We start from the raw sequence: 20,266 nt of genomic DNA on the forward strand, positions 1-20,266 counted from the left end.
CCCACATCCAGTCCCTGTACCGCTCACCTGGGTTACACAAAGCACACCTCGCAGGTCTCCCCAGTGCCACTATTCAAAAACTCCAGCTCATTCAGAACGCTACTGCCTGCATACTGACTGGGACCAAACTCCGTACCCACATCTCACCAGTTCTGGCCAGGCTCCACTGGCTCCCCATCACCAAAGGGATCGACTTCAAGATCCCCACACTCGTGTTCAAATCCATTCACTCTCTGGCACCTCCCTACCTCTCCGACCTCCTCACTCCCCAATCCACCGCCTCCGCTGACTGGCACCGGCCTTCTGCTCGTCCCTCACACCCTCCGGCCTGCCATCGGAGGACGCGCTTTCAGCCACTGTGCCCCGAAACTCTGGAACACTTTCCCTCAAACCCCCTGCCTTGCCCCCTCTCTCCCCCTTTTCAAGTCCTGCTGAAAACCTTCCTCTTCGACTGTGCTTAAGGTCACCTACCACCACCCCCCCATTCTGAGTCAGGCTCTGCCATTGTTAAGCACTCGGAGACGCTGCCCTATGTGGAGGGCGATATATAAGTGCAAGTTGTTGTTGTCGTTGATGCATTCTGGTGGAGCAGGACTGATCATTTTTCACACTTTTCTCTTAAGTCACTGCAGCAGTCTGCCACTGAATGATTGCCAGACTCTGCCACTGCCTCACCTCTCAGGCTGCCAAAACCCTCACCCACGCATTTGTCAGCTCAAGGCTCGATTACTGGAACTCCCTCCTCATCGGCCTTCAAAACTCTTCCCTTCACAAGCTGCAGATCATCCAAAACTCTGCAGCTCATGTACTCTCACACACCAGGCTCCGCGACCCCATCACTCCCACCCTCGCCCGACTCAACCGGCTCCCCATTCCCCAGAGGATCGAGTTCAAGATCCTCGTCCTCACTTTCAAGGCCATCCATGACCTTGCCCCCTCCTACTTCTCTGACCTGCTGACTCCCTACCAACCTGCCTGCTCCCTCCATTCAGCCGACTCTGGTCTGCTCCATGTCTCCTACCCAACCCGCCCTACCATCAGTGGTCGGGCTTTCAGCCTCTCTGCCCCCACCCTCTGGAACTCCATCCCACGGTCCCTTCTCCTCGCTTCCTCCCTTGCCTCCCTCAAGGTCGGTCTCAAGACCCTTCTTTTCAATCATGCCTTCGGTCGCCCTCCCACCTCTCTGCCTTCCCTCACCCCTACACCACCACTCCCCCATGCTCGGGTCCCGACACCTGACTGTTCAGCGCTTTGGGACGTCCTCCCGACATGAAAGGTGCTCTATAAATGTAATTTTGTTGTTGTTGTCGTCTCTATTGAACAACCTGGCAAAATTCATTCAATAGGGCTGTATGCGATTTCAAAATCAATTAAGACAAGAAATTAAATTGATGTCCCTTAAATAGGAGTCCGACAGGAGGCTACAAATCTCTTTTCTCCCAAACTCTGAAACAAAACATCAGGAATTTTAATATTTGGTGCAGGTTGTTTTTGATTACATGAAACGAGGGAAACAAATGTTGACATTATCTTACCTAGTTCATTCATTGCATGCCTGTGTTCTTCTTCGAAGGAAAGCTTCATAAGTACACACACTGCAGGACATATCTGGTGTTCTACTGGAGATGGCACTATATCAATATAATGCACATATAAATAAACAGGATTCAATTCAGATTGTGTACTTGTGCTACCATGGATTCTGTCAACTAAGGTCTAGGTTTATACAAATTTTTTTTTCAGTATTATATTCCCACCCCTAAACACACACATTTTACTGAACTCTAAAATAGATCAACTTCACTCTGGCTAATAAATATTAATCAAATGAATGCACTACTTGGCAATAATAAAAGTAACTTGTATCATTACTCTTACCAAACTTAACAAAAGCTTATTATATTATAGTCACATCTACGTTTTCTGCCTCATTGCTCGTCGCGATCTGGTCAGACCACACCTAGAGAACTACATACAGTTCTCTTTACTACGACATAACAGGGCTGCGCAGGCTTTCGAGATAGTGCAGCGTAACAAGGATGATCTCCAGTCAGAGGAATGAGCAAAGATTAGACAAGCTAAGGAGTTGACCCAGAACAGAATTTGAGGAAGCACCAAGACAGTACACCTAGGTTTAGAGTTTAGTTTAGAGTTGCAAAGGCCAATTTCAGGACAGATACCAGTAAGTTTTCTTTCCCTCACGGGTAATTACAACTGGAACAGGTTGACTGGAAGAGTAGTTGAGGCCAGGACACTGGATTAATTATGAAAGCAGTTTGGTGCTATGATGGGAGGACGATAGGGTGGCTATTCTGGATGGATGAGATCAGATGGCCAAAGGACCTTCTTCATCCAAGCAAACTGTGATCTTGTGAGATTTCACTAATCTGGTCTTTTCCCTATTTCCTCATCTCATGACAATGAAGAGGATGGAGCCTGCTGTAAAATTGCTTTGCAACGATTACCCTACCTACCTACATACAGACACACACATGAACACAGACTGACTTACAGAGAGGAAGAGAGAAAGACTCTCCAGCCAGGGTTGATGCATGATCATTGCAATCAGAAACCCTGGCTGATTTTGCCTTCACAAGCACAGGGCTTTCAAGCCAATTGAATCACCCATATCCAAACCAATCTGGTTTAAATCACCTCACAGCACTGACTGGAAATGAACTTGACCATTTTGGTCTGAAAGGCTCAACTGATCACTGAATTCAGCTCACCGAGCTGTTAGACAAGCCTATAGTTCATTCTTTTAAAATAGTTTATTTTAAATACAAAAATGCAATGATACCCCCAAAAAAGTCGTACTTGGATTTTTGTCTTGGTCCACACCACGTTCGTGTGCCTCCTGCCATTCCCAACACGTCTCACAATAAGCACGGATTTGTTCTAATAGGTGAAGAACACGGGTCTCCCGTCTGCCGCGCTTGTCGTCTGGCTGCGAATGGATGATATTGTGTAGTGCAGCACTGGCCCTTGCACGGGCCTCCTTGCTACCACGTGAATTGCCCAGCAGCACAGAGTCTTTATCATTGCCGTGCAAAAGCTGTATGAGCAGCGGAAGACAACCAGACTGACGCATAGCTATACAGCTGTCCTGAGAACTAGACATTGCTAGCAAAGTTCGTGACATATCATCCTTGTCGTGTGTACCAAGCATCGATAGCAGCGAGTATACCATTTCCACCTATGGCCCAAGTGAACCAAACAGGTTAAATTCTGTCTAAGAAACAAGGTTAACAATAGCACAGGCTGAAATTAAATCAAACTACTGAGCATTTCATGTAAAGAACATAACACAAGAGTTTTTGTTTCAAATCTTTTGAGCTGCATTGAATTTATGAACATTTTCTGGTAATAATTTGTGTTGGCAATGATACTTACCACCTGCACGCAGCAGGACATTGGATACAACAATTCCCACTAGTTCAACTGGCTTTGATCAATAGTATTACATTTATCCGTACACTCAATACTCCAATAGAAGGACGACAATGCAATTAGACACGATCAAAAGGTTCATATCCACTCAAATGGGATCAATTCATTGATTTTTGTCAAGAGCTTTCTCTGCTTCATTAGGAAATACTATAAAGTACTGCACAACTATTTCTCTGGCTATGATCACTTAGATTACACAATATGATGTATGAGCCAAATGACTCACAAATTTGAGATAATACAATTAATCCATTTTGTTATTAACAGATACAATACAAAATTACATTTGTATAGCGACTTTCACAATGGGAGGATGTCCCAAGGCGCTGGACAGTCAGGGATTTTGACCCGAGCTGGGGGTCGGGTTCGGGGAGGATGGAGGGTGGACTAAGGCTTGGTCGAAGAGGAGGTTTTGAGATGAGCCTTGAAAGAGGCAAGGGAGAGAGCGAGGCGAAGGGAATGTGGGATGGAGTTCCATAGGGTGGGGGCAGAAAGGCTGAAGGCCTGGCCACCGATGGTGGAGCGGGCCAGATGGGGGATGTGGAGTAAACTGGAGCCCGCTGAGCGGAGGGAGTGGACAGGTAGGATCTAAACAGTATGTTGCTTGTCAGTAAAATCAAGCAAGAATTCAAAAGTAACTTACTTGGGAATCAGCAGGTTAGGGTAACGTAGAATGCTTATATTTTGTATAGCATAACCCCAGCCATAGAGGCAATAATCTGGTTTTCTATTCACAATTCAGTGACTGGCTCTACCAGTGACACATATTTTAGAAATGCAATTTAATTCAGACTTTTATACACTTCAAAAATCAAAATTATCAGCAAATCCTGTAACCCAGCAAATGGATTAAATAACAAAATCTAATAGTGTATTTTACTTTTTTGTCAAAAAGAAAACCAAGGTTTAGAAACTGGATTTTCCACAATCACTGCCTCTTCCTTCAGTCTCGGTAAGATAATTTGAGCCACAGATTTCATCACAGACCTCCACTGATATGCTTTCATGACAAGCTGACAGGGAGGTATGCTTCAGTGTGGTGGGCTTGGCCCCACTAGTTGTTCCTCTCCCTCGAGATGAAGCGTTCCAGCACCACAGGGTGCTCCAATCTATTGTGCCCCCTGACAAGACAGCAGAGCAATGCTGACTATGAGGAATCAATCTTCGTTGACTGCTGAGCCTGTGCTTCTCAGCATTGCAGAGTGACGGTGGTATATTACTAGATCACTCTGGTAAGAATTGTGTGCAACAGCTAAAAATTCACTGCAAATCATTACAGAAAGCCAATTTTAAAGTTTAACAAGCATACATGGATATCGTCACTTGTCTATTCAGTTATTTAATCCTATTTACTGATCCCGTTGCTAATTTATTACCCATTCAGCAGCACGACCGAGTTCAAATTTAAAATAAAGTCACATTAGAATCATAGCTTTAGCAAACAAATCCATGTTCAAAGAGCAGAAAACTAGCTACAGCAAAGCAAGCAAAGCTACTTTTGTAGATGAGATTAGAATTAGTAGTAACATGAAGAAATAAATTATAACATCTGGATCATCGTCAGAACTCTTGAGAATTGCTCACCTTTCCCTTCGTTATTCAAAATAGTATTTTGCATTTTGAATTTTCATCATGTAAGAATGAATTATTAAATACTTTTATGCGTTCAGGAAAATTATTCTGCTGCGAGATCAGCAAATTGGGGCCCTTAACTTTTGCTAGAATTCTTTCAGATTTCTGACACAATTAGATTAAAATACTGTATAGTCCTTACTGTGATCTTTAACTTCTGTCGACATATTCAATGATTGTCAATCATTACATAAAGCACCATTTTAAAAATACTCAAAAGGACACAGTAAGGAACATTACATGCATTTGTTAATAACAGCAAAACATACTGATAAAGCAGCCAAAGCACTGTTAAAATTGATGTATTAGAAAAAATGCAGTGTAGCGACCTGTAGTCTGGAATCTTCGGTTACCTTGGTACCCAGGTGACTTGTCAGTCTTCGAGGAACTGAGTAAGAACTACTACAGCTCATCACACTAGCAGCGTCTTGCTCAACCCGTGCCCCTGAACCCTAAAACATACAAAAAAGGATTAGAAGCGTTAAACCACCTCATCAATAATACAATATTTCTGGAAATGTAATCTTGCATGAAATTGTGAAAATGATTCACGGTGCCCACTTCATTAAAACTACTGTGGCACAGTGGTTAGAGCACTCTCCTTGCAAGCGAGAGGACATGGGTTCCATTCCCGGGCAACAACAACAACATCAACTTTACATTTGCATACGCCTTTCACGTCGGGAGAATGTCCCAAGGCGCTGGACAATCGATGTTTCGGACCCAAGTTGGGGATCGGGGAGGGTGGAGGGAGGGCGGGGTGGGGAAGGAGGGTGACTGAAGGCACGGTCGAAGACAAGAATCTTGAGACGGGGGGGGGTGGGGGTGAGGCAGAGCAACTGTGGGATGGAGTTCCAGAGGTGGGGGCAGAGTGGATGAAGGCCTACCTGCCAATGGTGGGGCAGGCGAGACGGGGACGTAAAGCAGGCTGGAGCCTGCTGAGCGGAGGGAGCAGGCAGGTTGGTAGGGTTAGGAGGTCAGAGAGGTAGGGGGAGCAAAGCCATGGAGGGCTTTGAAGATGAGGACCACAATATTGAATTATATGCTCTGTATCAGGGGAGCCAGTGGAGACGGGCGAGGATGGGGCTGATGGGGTCTCGGAGCCTGGTGCAGGAGGGACACGGGCTGCAGAGTTCTGGATGATCTGCAGCCTGTGGAGGGAGGAGTTCGGGAGGTCGACAAACAGGGAGTTTGCATCGTCAAGCCTGGATGTTATGAATGCGGGTATGAGGGTCTTGACGGCCTGCAGTGTGAGACAGTGGTGGGAGCTGGGCAATGTAGCAGAGGTGGGGGAAGGCAGAGCGGGTCATGGCACAGATGTGGGATAGAAAGGATAGTTGAGGGTCAAACAAGGTGTCATGGTTCTGGACTGGCTTAGTAAGGTGGAATGAGCATCCTTGGATGGTGATGCTGTCAGTGCCTGAGGTGTGGATGTGCTGACGGGAGCCAAGCAGGAGGGCCTTAGTCTTGTTAATAATAAAAATAATCCATGCATTTGACACAGCACTCTTCATGTCTTCTAGACGTCTCAAAGCGCTTCATAGAAGATACTGAAAGTGAATTATTTTTTTTGGGAGCGAAACGCGGCAGCCAACTGCACACAGCAGTGTACCCACAAACAGTCGTGGATTGAAGTGACCAATTTATTATTGTTTTTTTTCTTGAGGGATTATTATCAGGTGTGTGGAGTAAGGAAACTCGGCCAGGGTTTCGCCCTGCCGGGTATCAAATACTGGTCTCTCACTTATGAAGCGAGTGCTTTAACCACTGAAATACAGGACTCCACGTTGACGTTCAACTGAAGAAAGTTAGCTCTCATCCAGGACTTGATGTCTGACAGACATTCTGTCAGGACAGTAGTGTTCCTGGAGTTGAGGGTGGAGGCAGAGAGATAGAGTTGGGTGTCATCCGCATACATATTGACTCCACGTCTGCTGATGATGTCACCAAGAGGAAGCATATTGATATTGAAAAGGAGGGGACCAAGGACAGAGCCCTGAAGAACTCTGCACTAGATGGTGCGGGAGCTAGAGGAAAAGTTATTTGTGGAGATGAAGTGGAGACAGAGTGAGTGGTACGATCTGAACCATTCAAGGACAAAACCATGAAGGTTGAGGTGAGAAGAGAGGCGGTGGAGGAGGATTGAGAGGTCAACATAGGAACAGGAGTAGGCCATTCGGCCCTTCGAGTTTGTTGCCCATTTAATTAGATCACGGCTGATCTATACCTCAACTAATCCTTTCAATTCTAATTTACCATTTTCTCCGCATATCCCTGACCTACCAAAAATCTATCAACGGTATCAAAGGCAGCAGAGAATCAAGGAGAACGAGGAGGCAGAAGGAGCCGTGTTGCAGATAGACAGAATGTCGTTCGTCATTTTGACCAGAGCTGTTTCTGTGCTGTGGATGGCATGGAAGCCCGATTGGAGGGGTTCCTGAAGGGAGAGGAAGGAGCGAAGCTGTGAAACAACGACTCATTCCAGGACCTTGAAAAGGAAAGGGAGGTTGGAGATGGGGCAGTAGTTTGAGAGCAGTGATGGGTCCAGGGCAGGGCGAAGCCTTAGGCAAGGTTCCTTACTCCACACACTTTTTTACCTAGCAGTAAGTAGGAACCCAGTTGTTAGTCAATTGGCGGATCGCTTTTCCGGGGGTAATAATCCCTTCAAAAAAAACCAAAAATAATAATGTGGTCACTGAATCGACGACTGTGGGACACTGTTGTGCACAATTGGCTGCCGCATTTTTCCCACAAAATATACAGTCACTACACTTTAAAGTATATTCTGTGAAGCGCTTTGAGACGTCTAGAAGACATGATAATGCGCTATATCAAATGCAAGGATTATTATTATAGGAGGATATAGATTACAAGAAGAAGAGGGAACTTGGTTGTGGTCAATACAGAACAAGAGCATTATTTTCCCATGTTCTGGAACTAGAAAAACACGGGCACAAAATGCTTCTTCAATACTAACTGATAAAATACAATGCAGGTAGAACAAAACAAAAAAACTCAACATTTATACAGATTTAATAATTTAACTGCAGCTGTATGTGATGACAGGTCATTCAACCTTGGCAAAAATGCCGGGCAATTCACTTGCAAAACTGTAGAAAGATTTATCTGGAAAGATACACACATGAATCTTTTAACATTTCATCTGTTTGAGATATAAGCATATCACCTACTCATTAGCCTGTGTAAATCTTTTTAGATACTGCAAATGCAAATCAATTCTTATTATAAAATCCAACTTGAAAATAATTGTATCCAAATTCTACATAACACTCAAAATGGGGTAGAATTATTTTTACAGTATAAAAATTATTGCACACGATTTAATATATTCTCCTTAGGGGTGGCTCAACAGTTGCAAAGCTAATGTAGAAGATCGAAATTGTGATGCATTCAACACGAGTGTAATTTACGATTGAAACAGATGACCAAGAAGGGTGGTTGAGGCCAGAACCTGAGACTCATTTAAAAAGCAGCTTGATGCTGTGGTGGGAGGCTGATAGGGTGGTTATTCTGGAGGGATGAGATCAGATGGGCAAAAGAGCCTTCTTCAACCGAAGAGATCTTGTGAGAAGATTTTCCAAGGGATGCATCTTCCAGTCCAGGGTGGGTCAGCTAGTGTGTTAACCAAGACATGGCACTAACAGTATCAAAGATAGGTTGGGCAGTCTCCTCATGATGTAAATAAGGGCAGAGTTTAGGATAATGAAGATAGAACAGATAAAATGCCATATTCCATTTGTAACCAGGATGTGAATTATGAACCATTTACAGCATTAAGCTACAAAAGAAGATTGATAAAGAGCAGGAATAAAAATAAAAATACTGTAATATCTGTGATCCAACATTTGAAACTGTCAGATCAATTTTACTTCCAACAATACTGGAGCTTGAGTTACATATAAATTATAAATGAATATTTGTAGCACAGTACTTTAAAGAGATTTGCAATATCTTGGAGCACAGACCTACAGAAACTGAGATTTACCCACTGCAGAATGTACCCTGCTATCAAACCAACAATGGCAGCACACACCCTTTAATGCTGTAATTTAGTGCTTCCTGTTCTGATCTAAACATTGAATGATTATTCCTAAAAAGACACTTCAGGATGCATTATCAACACTGATCAGCAAGGAAATAAACAGGAAGTCATCAATCTGATACAACCAATCCTTTAATCCTCGTTAATGTGATGTTTAGCTCACCATTTTGCCACTCGCTGAATTTGATGTAAAATAAACCCAGTTCAGTTTTTGCTGCTTGTGGCAGTGCTGCTTCTGCCCCCCAGCTAAACATTTGCTGCTGCTGCTACCTTAAGCAATGAAAATCCTTCACACAACGGGGTACAGGTACAAATTGAATGCAGCGGCCACTGGGAGAGGGACGGCGTGTTTGATGAGTGTCAGAGACACAAGCTAAGCATCAGATAACACAGCAATCACTGAAGATCAGCACATAATGAGTGAGCTTTTAGATGGATTGCGTAATCAGATCCACCCTACAAAGCATCTGTTCTCTGCTCTGCTCTAATGGATTGCAAAGCCAAGGAAACCATTATTACTAGCCTTGATTGGATTTTTTTTCAATTTTGTTTTCATGGTCATATAAGGGTCTTTTGCTGAATACTGATATTTTACTGAATATATAAATATGTGCCTCAAAGGGTCGATAATAGGGTTCAACGTAAAACAAAGTTTAAATTCAGCTAATCTGAACATTATAATCAAAACAGCAAGCCTACAATTTACATCCGGCCATCACCCTTCTTAACCCTTTGTGGTACTCTCTTTGCACATCAGTCTAAAAACTGTATTGTTAGCATGAACTATAAATGCGCATACCAACAACACCAACAAACAACAAATTCCAAACATATCCAGTATTATTTTCATCATATTTTAGAATATTTAATAAAATTTTCATGGAATCAAGTTCAGGAAAATATATTTATCAGAACAATTGAGTACTTTGAGCTGCAGAGGATTAACCTAAACGATATTTCGAAGAGTACATTTATAAAAATACTCACTATACTTCAGTTACTTAGGATGCAAACCCAGAAACAAGAAATGCACCAAATCCACCCCTGCCAGCAACCTTGTAATTCATAAGAAAAGGATTAAAATACCGTGGCTTACCTGGCCACTCCCTGTGGTACCCATGCTGGCTTCTGTTGTTTCCTGACAGTCACTCGGCCCTTCTGCATCACGTGGCACCGGCTGTTCATGCTTATTTTGCGATGCCTTCTGTTTAAAGAAAAGCCTCGGCATTAAATTAAGAACATAGAAAAGGAGAAACATGGGGATTAGATGAAGCTCTCTGTGCCTCCATGCTGTGGCTCTGCAGTGAAATTATGCTTGATGCTGTTACTCCTTAACCTCTGGCCTCAATAATTAGCAGCAAGCACATCCCCTCAATGACATGCTGAAAGTGCAGCATGTCCACTGAGATATAGCAGTCCATTACACGTTGCGGAGACAAAGGATATGTTCAAAAAAGCTACAGACCTCGTCCTTCTGATGAATCTTCTAATGAAGGTTACACATAGAACATTAACCTAGTTTTCTCCTTCAGTTTTGCTGACTCTGCTGTGCATTTCCAGAGCTTTCTGTCTTTTTTATTTAACATTTCCAGCATTTTTTAAAACAATAAAATCACAGGACACCATGCTTTCCTGGCTGTGCAGTTAAAATGACAGGAAGGAAAAAAAAACTGTCTGAGGGATGGATGCAGAATGCATGAAGCAGCTCTGAGAGCATTCAGTCACATGACAAACATCCTGAGAATCTCGGGCCAATAAGCTACTACACGCTGAATGGCTCGTAATAAAATAAAAACGAAATGGCCTCGGGGTAGACAGAAGCAGTCATCCTTTTTAGCACATACATTTAGAACAGCACTGCCATTAAAAATGTGTATTCCTAAAAAGTCTTTTCTGCGAATAGTTGGGTTATCAGAAGCACCACTCTTGCCTAAAAGCAAAAAAAAACTGTATAATAAAAGCCCAGCAGTCTTGAATATCTAAATTAAAAGCATTAATTACCCACTGGAACTGAAATTCTGCAAATTTAAGCAGCAAGCTACCTCTAGGTCAACAAACCTATTCAGGTAACAGATACAAGAATTCGGTGAAACTCCAAGGATTTTTTTTGTCATTTTGCAGCTGCAGCAGGCGTGAAGCCCTCTGAATACATCAAACTAGTTATATTTATAGAAATATGGAGAACATTTGATAAAAGGGAAAAATGAAAACCAGTCGCTTATGGGCTAGCAGAAAAATTGCATTTGCAAATTGATTTTAGAAATGTGCTGGAATCTGACATTCCCAGAGGTAGTCACACTATTCTAAAATAAAGCTTAAAAAAAATCTCTTTGACCTTGCCTTTGGTCAACATGGTTTAAAATTCCCTTTCCCTGGTCAATGCTCACTATTAGATTTGTCAAGCATTTTGGAAACTTTGCATGAAAAGCACAATATAAGCTATTATAGATTATTATTAATAAATAAATATTATTATTGAAACAGTTACCAAAATATAGTAGTTACCTACTTGTTCCTTTTATTCCATATTACTGCACAAAGCCAATAGAAATTTACTTGATGTCAGATTTAGTCAACTACAGCACAAAACAAATGCAGGGTTTTGTCATTTGCAGGCTCAAAGTGTCAAAAATGGTTTTATACCAACCCACCCGTTCCCTCCTCTCAGCCGGCTCCGGCTGCTCCACGTCCCCCGACTCACCCACTCCACCATTGGCGGGAGAGCCTTCAGCCACTCTGCCCCCAACCTCTGGAATTCTATCCCCCAATCACTCCGCCTCGACCCCTCCTTAGCCTCCTTCAAGTCCCGCCTCAAGACCCTCCGCTTCTACCATGACAGCGGCCACCCCCCTTCCCCTCCCCTCCCTTCCCCACTCAATCCCAGCTTGGCTCTGAAATGTTGTTCTCTGTCCAGCGCCTTGGGACGTCCTCCCAATGTGAAAGCGCTAAACAAATGTAATCTTGTTGTTGTTATAGAAACCAGGCTCGCAGCATAAATGCAGTTACCACGCAAGCTGCCAGTCTATCCTTATTCAACACCGAGACTCTCTCTCATCTGGTTCATCTTTTAAATATATGCACCCGACGTGATGAATGTCCAGAAACCTAGCTTCAAATAATAATGATCCTTATATTTGATATAGCGCTTTATCAAGTCTCAAAGCGCGTCACAGAATACACTGTAAAGTGAATTGTTTGTATATTTTATGGACGAAATAATGGACAACAATGCCAAATTGGGCTCCAGCTCCATTACCAAGTAGGGGCATGAATACATCTGCCAAAAAATGGGCAGAAAGTAGCTCCCCTCATTACCTGTCCAGTTTGAGAATGTAATCAAATCTTAGGACTGAACAGAGAACATCCATTTCCACAGAACATGCCTTGAATGGTCATTTTCAATATTAGATCATCCTAAAACTCCACACTAAACAATTAAGCATGAGGGCTTAATACTTATCTCGTCTCCATTTCAAAAGGCCGAGTTTAGAATGTTATAGTGCTCACCAAGCAGTTTATGATCAAAGCCTAGCAAAAATAGATTTAACCTTCAGATTAGAACGCGCACATTACCAGTCCTTCACAAATCAAGAGTACACCCATCATTACAAATGTACTCAAAATAGTAACCAAAGGGAAGATCAAATGTTTCTTTAAAGATTCTATGGTGTTTAATTATTCTGGATTTGTGATGGATATTTGAAACCACAACTCTATAACTCTGATTGCTCTACAGATGAACTATGCAACTATTTTGTTGATACGACCCATTATCAAAAAATGCACTCCCCCCACTGCAGTATTAAATATCAAATAGTTAAACATGCAGAAACTCCAGAATTTCTATTGCCACCATCAAAATGTAAAAATAGTTGTTCCACCAAAGTCACTGAACAAGTTATTCCGATATATAATTGGAAGCAAAAAATTTAATTGTGTTTATACAGGAGGCATTGATCATGCCAGTCTATCTTCTGCCCTGCATAGCTGAGCACAGTATTATGAATTTGTGAATTCATTATGTTACACAGATTTATTTCACAATGACGTTTTTATTCACAGCCACTTCAAAGCCCCAAATCATCTGAAAGAGCTACCAATAAATATAATCAACATTCCTTGTAATCAGACAGTGCTGGATCAGTGAACTCATCCACAATTTGGAGGGTTCAATCTGGAAAAAGAAGTTAATGATCCAAAAGTGCTTTAGTGCAATTTTGTGGTTCAAAGCAGATTTACATTGTTTTTTTGGATGCGCTTCATAAAAATCACATTGTACATTTTGTGTCACATTCTCAAATACAGCAGTCAGTATTTTGACTGCATACAGCATTGTCTGTTTTTATCTTGAGGAAGGGAAATTGTACCTACACATAAACAAAGTTTTCATCTGGTCAATTTTCAGTTGCTTTATCATCATCAATAATTTAAGAGAGAATTGTTTTTTTTTTAAAAAAGAAGCAGGATCAATATTTTCTAAATGAATCAGCATCAATTCTTATTCATGGAATGAAATGTGAGATGCTCTGAGTCTAACTAAACAAATCAGCCACACACTTCCAAAAAAAACATTATTTCAAAGCAAACTAACAAAGGATAAAAGGCACTGACCTCGGATTCCGTTGTCTGGGACTGCAAGTGCTGTCGTAAACGAAGCATGTCCTTTTCGATTTGCTGAATTCGTATCACCCTCATCTGCAGTGGGATGAATTTGAGTCAGGTAAAATGGAACTTGGGGTCCAGGTTCTTAAAATGCTGGATGAATGCAATTTATACAGTTTTGACTCAAACATGGATGCTTTAACTGAATGCAAAATGTTATTACTGTTATAGGACTGATGTGTTACTACCTAGAAAAGATCCAATTAGGGCAGAAATCCAATTTGCATCCAATACTGATTCTAGAACTCCCTCCCTCTCACCCTATCGAAAAACCTACCACTTTGACCATGTCATCTCCCTCACTCCCCCTACCGCACTCAGTTTCTGGCACAGTCTCTGTAAAATGCTCAAAGACATTAGTTTAAATGAAGGATGCTGTATAAATGGAAGTTATTGTTGGATAGTCAGGGCTCATTCCCATCTTTGGACGTCCTATCTTTATTGATACAAAACCACAGAAATAGTTTGGCAAAAAACGGATTTCACTGTACAAGCTTTTAATTATTCCATATGACGTCATCTCGACGTTCATAGAATTTGTACAATTGCAATGATACCTGAGCTCGTTTCTCCATGTCTTGACAGGTTCCCAGTTGCTCTTCCATTGCAGATCGAATCTGTCGTGCTTCGTACTCTAACTGTCTTCTAGTCATGTCTGTCTGCAGAGAAAACTGTCCAAAGATGGCCAATCAATGTAATTACTGTTTGCTCCTCTGGAGGCTTACAAAGGAACTTTAGGTATCGAACAATTACAGTATATTAATCCCAATAGATACAGAACCCAGATTTCAATAATTAAATAGAGAGAGAAAAAAAATGCAAAGGCAAGTCAGGGAAGAAAATGCAATTTTATAAAAGTCTTCACATTTAGAGGGGAAATATATTCATTGGGCAACCAGAAATAAAAAGTATACAATTAAAGAATTCAAATATCAAACACTTGAATCATCCATGCCATTAATAAAATTATAGAACATTAGTTGTTCAAGTGAGATAGCTTTGGGAATTGTGTGGAACCTTAAAAACAAACAGTTTAAAAACTTTAGTTACATAGAATCCATTTTTTTTACATTTAAATATTTTTTTATGGCCAAATATTTTTATTTGAAATAGTGTACTTCACTCAGCCAAAAAAGGCCACAAAAACGTTGCTCTCAATCGAAACAACCATAAAGCTACTGCTAGCAAAATCCCTCTGTAGACATGTTCCAGTCATTTTTGATGCCAGGTACAATGGAAACAACCATACTTTAGCTGGGTATAGGGAATACATAGATACAACACAAAATACCCACAGACGTCTAACATTTTCAAACTTTCCACCCACTGCAGTGCTAATCCCCATACACTAGAATTTAAATATTATGGGAGAAAGCTCATGGTGGTTAATGATTTAAGTTACAATCACATCTTATTCTATCAGAGTGAGCAATTTTTGCACAGTCCAATGAAGTCTTACATTTCTATACCGCTATTTAATTTTCACTCGTGAAATATTGCTAGTTGTGGTCCTGCACCCAACAGCCTAGAATTTCAAGAGTTGACTAAGTTATAGGAAGCTACATTTCAACTGTTCTCTCATTTGAGTAAAATATACAATTCATGTGCATCAGAAGCATTGGAAGAGGTTCTCAAACTTATGAAATGCACTTACTGATTAATGAGAAATACTCAGTTAAATGTATTCAATTGTACATATTTATGCAAACAACATCATGATCGTTTGCTAGAACCGATGCCCATGTTTAACCATTCCAAACGATGACATCCTGGTATGAAAAACTGCATCACGCAATGCTTACTTCCTGCTAAAGAGGTCACTCATATTATTTCAAGCAGGGGGGATTTTTGGTATCTTAAAAAAAAGCTAGACTTTTTTAAAAATATATACAAATGCAAATCCATGTGTGGAAGTTCACCTCAGCATTCTATATTCTATGTTTGAATTTGGGTCACAATAGTTATTTTTTAATGGTAAGAACCCGACAATCATAATCAACTGATTATGATTACTCCCCTGTACAAAAAGGGGCAGAAGGACAAACCTGGGAACTACAGGCCAGTCAGCCTAACATCAGGAGTGGGGAAACTCCTGGAGACTATAATCCGGAACAGAATAAATCTTCACTTAGAAAAATATGGGTTAATTAGGGACAGGCAGCACAGATTTGTTAAAGGCAAATCTTGTCTAACAAATCTGATAGAATTTTTCGATGAGGTAACGGAGAGGGTGGATGAAGGTAGTGCAGTCGATGTAGTTTATATCGACTTTCAAAAGGAATTTGACGAAGTGCCACATAAAAGACTTGTAAGAAAAATAGAAGCCCATGGTATAAAAGGGACAGTGGCAGCTTGGATCCAGAAGTGGCTGGGAGACAGAAAGCACAGAGTTGTGGTGAAAGGTTGCTTTTCTGACTGGAGGTAAGTGTACAGTGGTGTCCCCCAGGGATCGGTATTGGGACCACTGTTCTTAATATATATATATAAATGATCTGGACTTGGGTATAGCAAGTACCATTTCCCAGTTTGCAGATGACACCAAATTAGGTAGGGTGGTAAACAGTGAGAAGGATAGGAGTTAACTGCAGGAAGACATAGACAGAATGGTAAAATGGGCAGACACATGGCAGATGAGTTTCAATGTGGAGAAATGCGAGGTAATGCATTTTGAAAGAAAGAATGAGGGGAGGCAATACAGGCTGGTAATACAATCTTAAGGGGGGTAAAAGAACAGAGAGACCTGGGGTGCAGGTAAATGAAAACTTGAAGGTGGCAGGACAGGTAGATAAGGCCGTAAAAAGAACAAGTGGAATTCTAGGCTTTATAAATAGGGGCACAGAGTACAAGTCAGGAGGTTATGATTAACCGATATAAAACACTGGTTAGGCCTCAGTTAGAATACTGTGCCCAGTTCTGGGCACCACACTGTAGGAAGGATGTTAAGGTATTGGAAAGGGTGCAGAGGAGATTTACGAGGATGGTACCAGGACTGAGGGACCTTGATTATGAGGAAAGGCTAGAGAGGCTTGGATTATTGTCATTGGAGCAGAGAAGGTTACGAGGAGACCTAATAGAGGTCTTCAAAATCATGAGGGGATTTGATAGGTTAGAAAGGGAAAAACTGTTTCCACTGGTGGGTGTGTTGTTGACTTGAGGTCACAGATTTAAGATAGTTTCTAAAAGAAGCAGAGGAGAGGTGAGAAGAATTTTTTTCACGCAGCGGGTTGTTCGAATCTGGAACGCATTGCCTGAAAGGGTGGTGGAGGCCGATTCGATAACAACTTTTAAAAACGCGGTGGATGGGTATTTGAGGAGGACGGGTTTGCAGGGTTGGGGGGAAAGGGCTTGGGAGTGGGATTGACATTACATTGCTCTTTTCATAGATCCGGCACAGACTCGATGGGCTGAATGGCCTCTTTTTGTGCTGTACGATTCTATGATTCTATGAAATACTCTATCCGGAATCTAAAACAATGTTTAAATTTCTGCCAATGTACTTGGTCTGAATTTAAATTAGCTGAAAAAGTTAAACACACACTTTATAACAATCTGATAAAATAATTAGTGTAAAATCCAAGCTTACTTGGTTAATGAAATTCAGGAAATGACATTTTTAAATTACATGCTAGCATCTGTTTGATTACCTCTATGCTATATCCGCATAAATCAAATGGAACTTACATTTTCTATAAGAGGGAGATTATCGATCCGCTTAGTGAGATTCTGAAGTTGTGCATAGTACCAATCCTTTTCCTTCTCTTCCTTTTCAATCTCAGCCAGTAACAAAGACCTGACAAAGAATACATCTGAATTAGAATGTAGTTTGTTCAGTGGCAATACAGTTCAAGGGGACCCAAATGTTAGCATTAGCACTTTTCAGCTGAAAGCTTATTTTGGATAATGAAGAAAATATGATGAAAATATACTTTTACTTCTCTGCTTTCTTTCACTGGAAACCCATATCCTTTTGTCTCAGGCTGTTCCTGTAATATATACTATGGGAGGAGCACGTTTAGCTGGAGTTCCTACATTGAGTTAAATAAAGACAGTCCTTTGAAAATTCTGTACCAGTAAATATACAGCCAATACTGCACAACAGTGATGAACACATCCCACTAACCATTTAGCTAGTTATTTCCCAGGGAGTGAGACAGTTGGCCACAAGTAGCTGTGAATCATTATATACAAACAACCCTTTGCATTGTCTACGTTGAAAGCCAGTTATTTCATTAAGACACCTATATTCCTGATGAGGATGTACGAAAAGTATGGATGGCCAGTTTAAGATAGATACATGAAATCACTAATGGGGTGTTGTGTCACCCAAATTTAATGGGGTGTTGTGTCACCCAAATTAATCACTGCAAACAATTCTAGCAACAAAACTGCACACACCACTTCTGGCTGATTCGCCCCAGACAATACAGTTATCTAGATCTCTATCTCCTGTAAGTAACTGTTCAAATGACATTCGCTATAGCTTTATGAACCAATTCTTGGGGTATTGATAGGTTCTCGGAAAATCTGTTTTGCCCACAAGCAGTAATGAATACATTCTATAAGTCTATTTCTGTTCCTAGTCACCCAGCAAGGTCAAGTTTGTCAAACCATACAGTACCCATATATTTGCGTTTAATTGCCATGAGCAATGGCACAAAGCATAGAACTGTTGATGAACTGGCCAATGTGTGTGAATGTTTGTGTGTATGTGTGCATGTGTTCTGCAAGACAGGTGGATGAGGAGGGCTATCAATACAATATTTAAAATTGTACACATGAATAAAACTACACATATGGATAAAACCTAATCAATTTACGTGGGCTGTTATGTATTACCCATTTCATAGGGATTTTTTTTACAGAAATGAAAGCAATATCGATTCCAGTAAAACTGGTTTGTATTTTTTTAAGAAATGGTATGAAGAGCAAGACCAAGACAGATAGGGCATTAAATTTAGCTTCTTATTGTCTCAGAATTAGAATGGCAATTTAAAAAAATTACAAAGGAATATGATTTGTCTCTTTGGATTCTGTTCCCCAATTTTCTTTTTTATTACTCTTTATAGTAAGCCTTAGTAATACTAACACCAGTGGGAGCCTGGTTTGGAAGAAACTGCTACAATGGATCATGCAAGAAAGGTTTTTACATCAACGGAGACCATTAATTCAGAATGCTTCCTTTCCCTTATATGGTTATGCTAAACCATTGTGTGTAATATTGCCACAAAGCACGAAAACAGCTAACACCTAATTACACATTAATCTCCAAAGAAAGCAGTACACAATATATTCATGGCATCACTCTCAAACATCAATCATATTGAAACACAGTACTGTACTGATTTGTCTCTCAAGGTGGTTCAATAGTCCTAATGAAATTAACTGACTCATGGCTCCTGCTTCCTGCTTTTTGCTTCCTCTCAGTACAATCTCTATTCTCTTCCCAGCTCCTGTTTTGGCTCTATCCAATCTCCATATCTTTGAACCAATATCTAGGCTTTAAAGCTGTTGTCTCAGCTGTGCCTGCTCTGCTTTCAAACTGTTGAAGTTTAAGAGGATATTAATGTATTTTAAGGATACTTACCGGAAAGAAGAATATTTTTATTTTAAAAATTACTGGTCTTACAAAGAAATTATAAGTGCTAGAATTGGAAGTCAATGTCAACCAGCAGTGAAACATTGACATTTCAAGTACAAATGGCCAAAATCCATTTGCCACAATTTTTTTTATTGTGCTAGTTTTTTTCCTCAGATAGGAAAGAGAAAACAAAACAATACTTGTATTTTCTAGCATCTTGCCACATTGCCACTTCACATATAATTTTTGTCAGGTGCAGTAACTGTTTTTATGGGCTATCAGAAGCTATTGCACCATCAAGGTCTCAGAACAGCCATCATATGATTGACACAGGATTGTTGGCCAAGTCACCGGGAGAAACAATCTTTTTTTAATCATGTCATGGGAACAAGTAGATAATACTCTTCGCAATTGCAGCATTGCACCCCAATGAAGACAACCTCCCAGTCATCTCTAAATGCTCCCAGGTTTACTTGGTAACACAAATGTTCTCCCTCTTCCTGTGGGATTCTGGTCACAACTCTCTCTCTCCCCCCGTCTCCACTGCGCACCTCCCCACCCCCAACACACACATACACAAAATTTATAGGTAGGAAACATTTAGCGGCCGTCTGGGTAAGTAAAGCAAACATTTTGAAAATAGTTTTACTGTTCATTGGAATGGATTGGATCAAAAATCTCCATTGCAATGGGAGTTACCACTTACCACCTTCAAAAAATGAATTAAAATTTTAGAAACAAGCATAGCCCTTCAAATGTATTTCAGTAAATTTTACATTTCCAGAGCTATGATTTATTGGGTCAAGATATTACTAATGAAACTGAAATTAAAGCTCACGGGTTTGAAGCCTTTGTGTAGCTTGTTGTTCTGGTCCTACATA

General features: G+C 40.9%; 1 protein-coding gene across 1 annotated transcript in view; it reads right to left on the reverse strand.

Moving 5' to 3' along the window:
* apc (APC regulator of WNT signaling pathway) overlaps nucleotides 1–20,266 on the reverse strand; it is a 143,534-nt gene that overhangs the window by 13,085 nt on the left and 110,183 nt on the right. Inside the window, 7 exon segments of the mRNA XM_007897403.2 lie at nucleotides 1,536–1,631; nucleotides 2,818–3,196; nucleotides 5,436–5,534; nucleotides 10,242–10,349; nucleotides 13,757–13,840; nucleotides 14,365–14,478; nucleotides 17,489–17,597. Of these exon segments, the coding sequence (XP_007895594.2) occupies nucleotides 1,536–1,631; nucleotides 2,818–3,196; nucleotides 5,436–5,534; nucleotides 10,242–10,349; nucleotides 13,757–13,840; nucleotides 14,365–14,478; nucleotides 17,489–17,597 (989 nt within the window).

Source organism: Callorhinchus milii, unplaced genomic scaffold, assembly GCF_018977255.1.
Source record: "Callorhinchus milii isolate IMCB2004 unplaced genomic scaffold, IMCB_Cmil_1.0 Scaffold1, whole genome shotgun sequence".
NCBI classification, from domain to species: Eukaryota; Metazoa; Chordata; class Chondrichthyes; order Chimaeriformes; family Callorhinchidae; genus Callorhinchus; species Callorhinchus milii.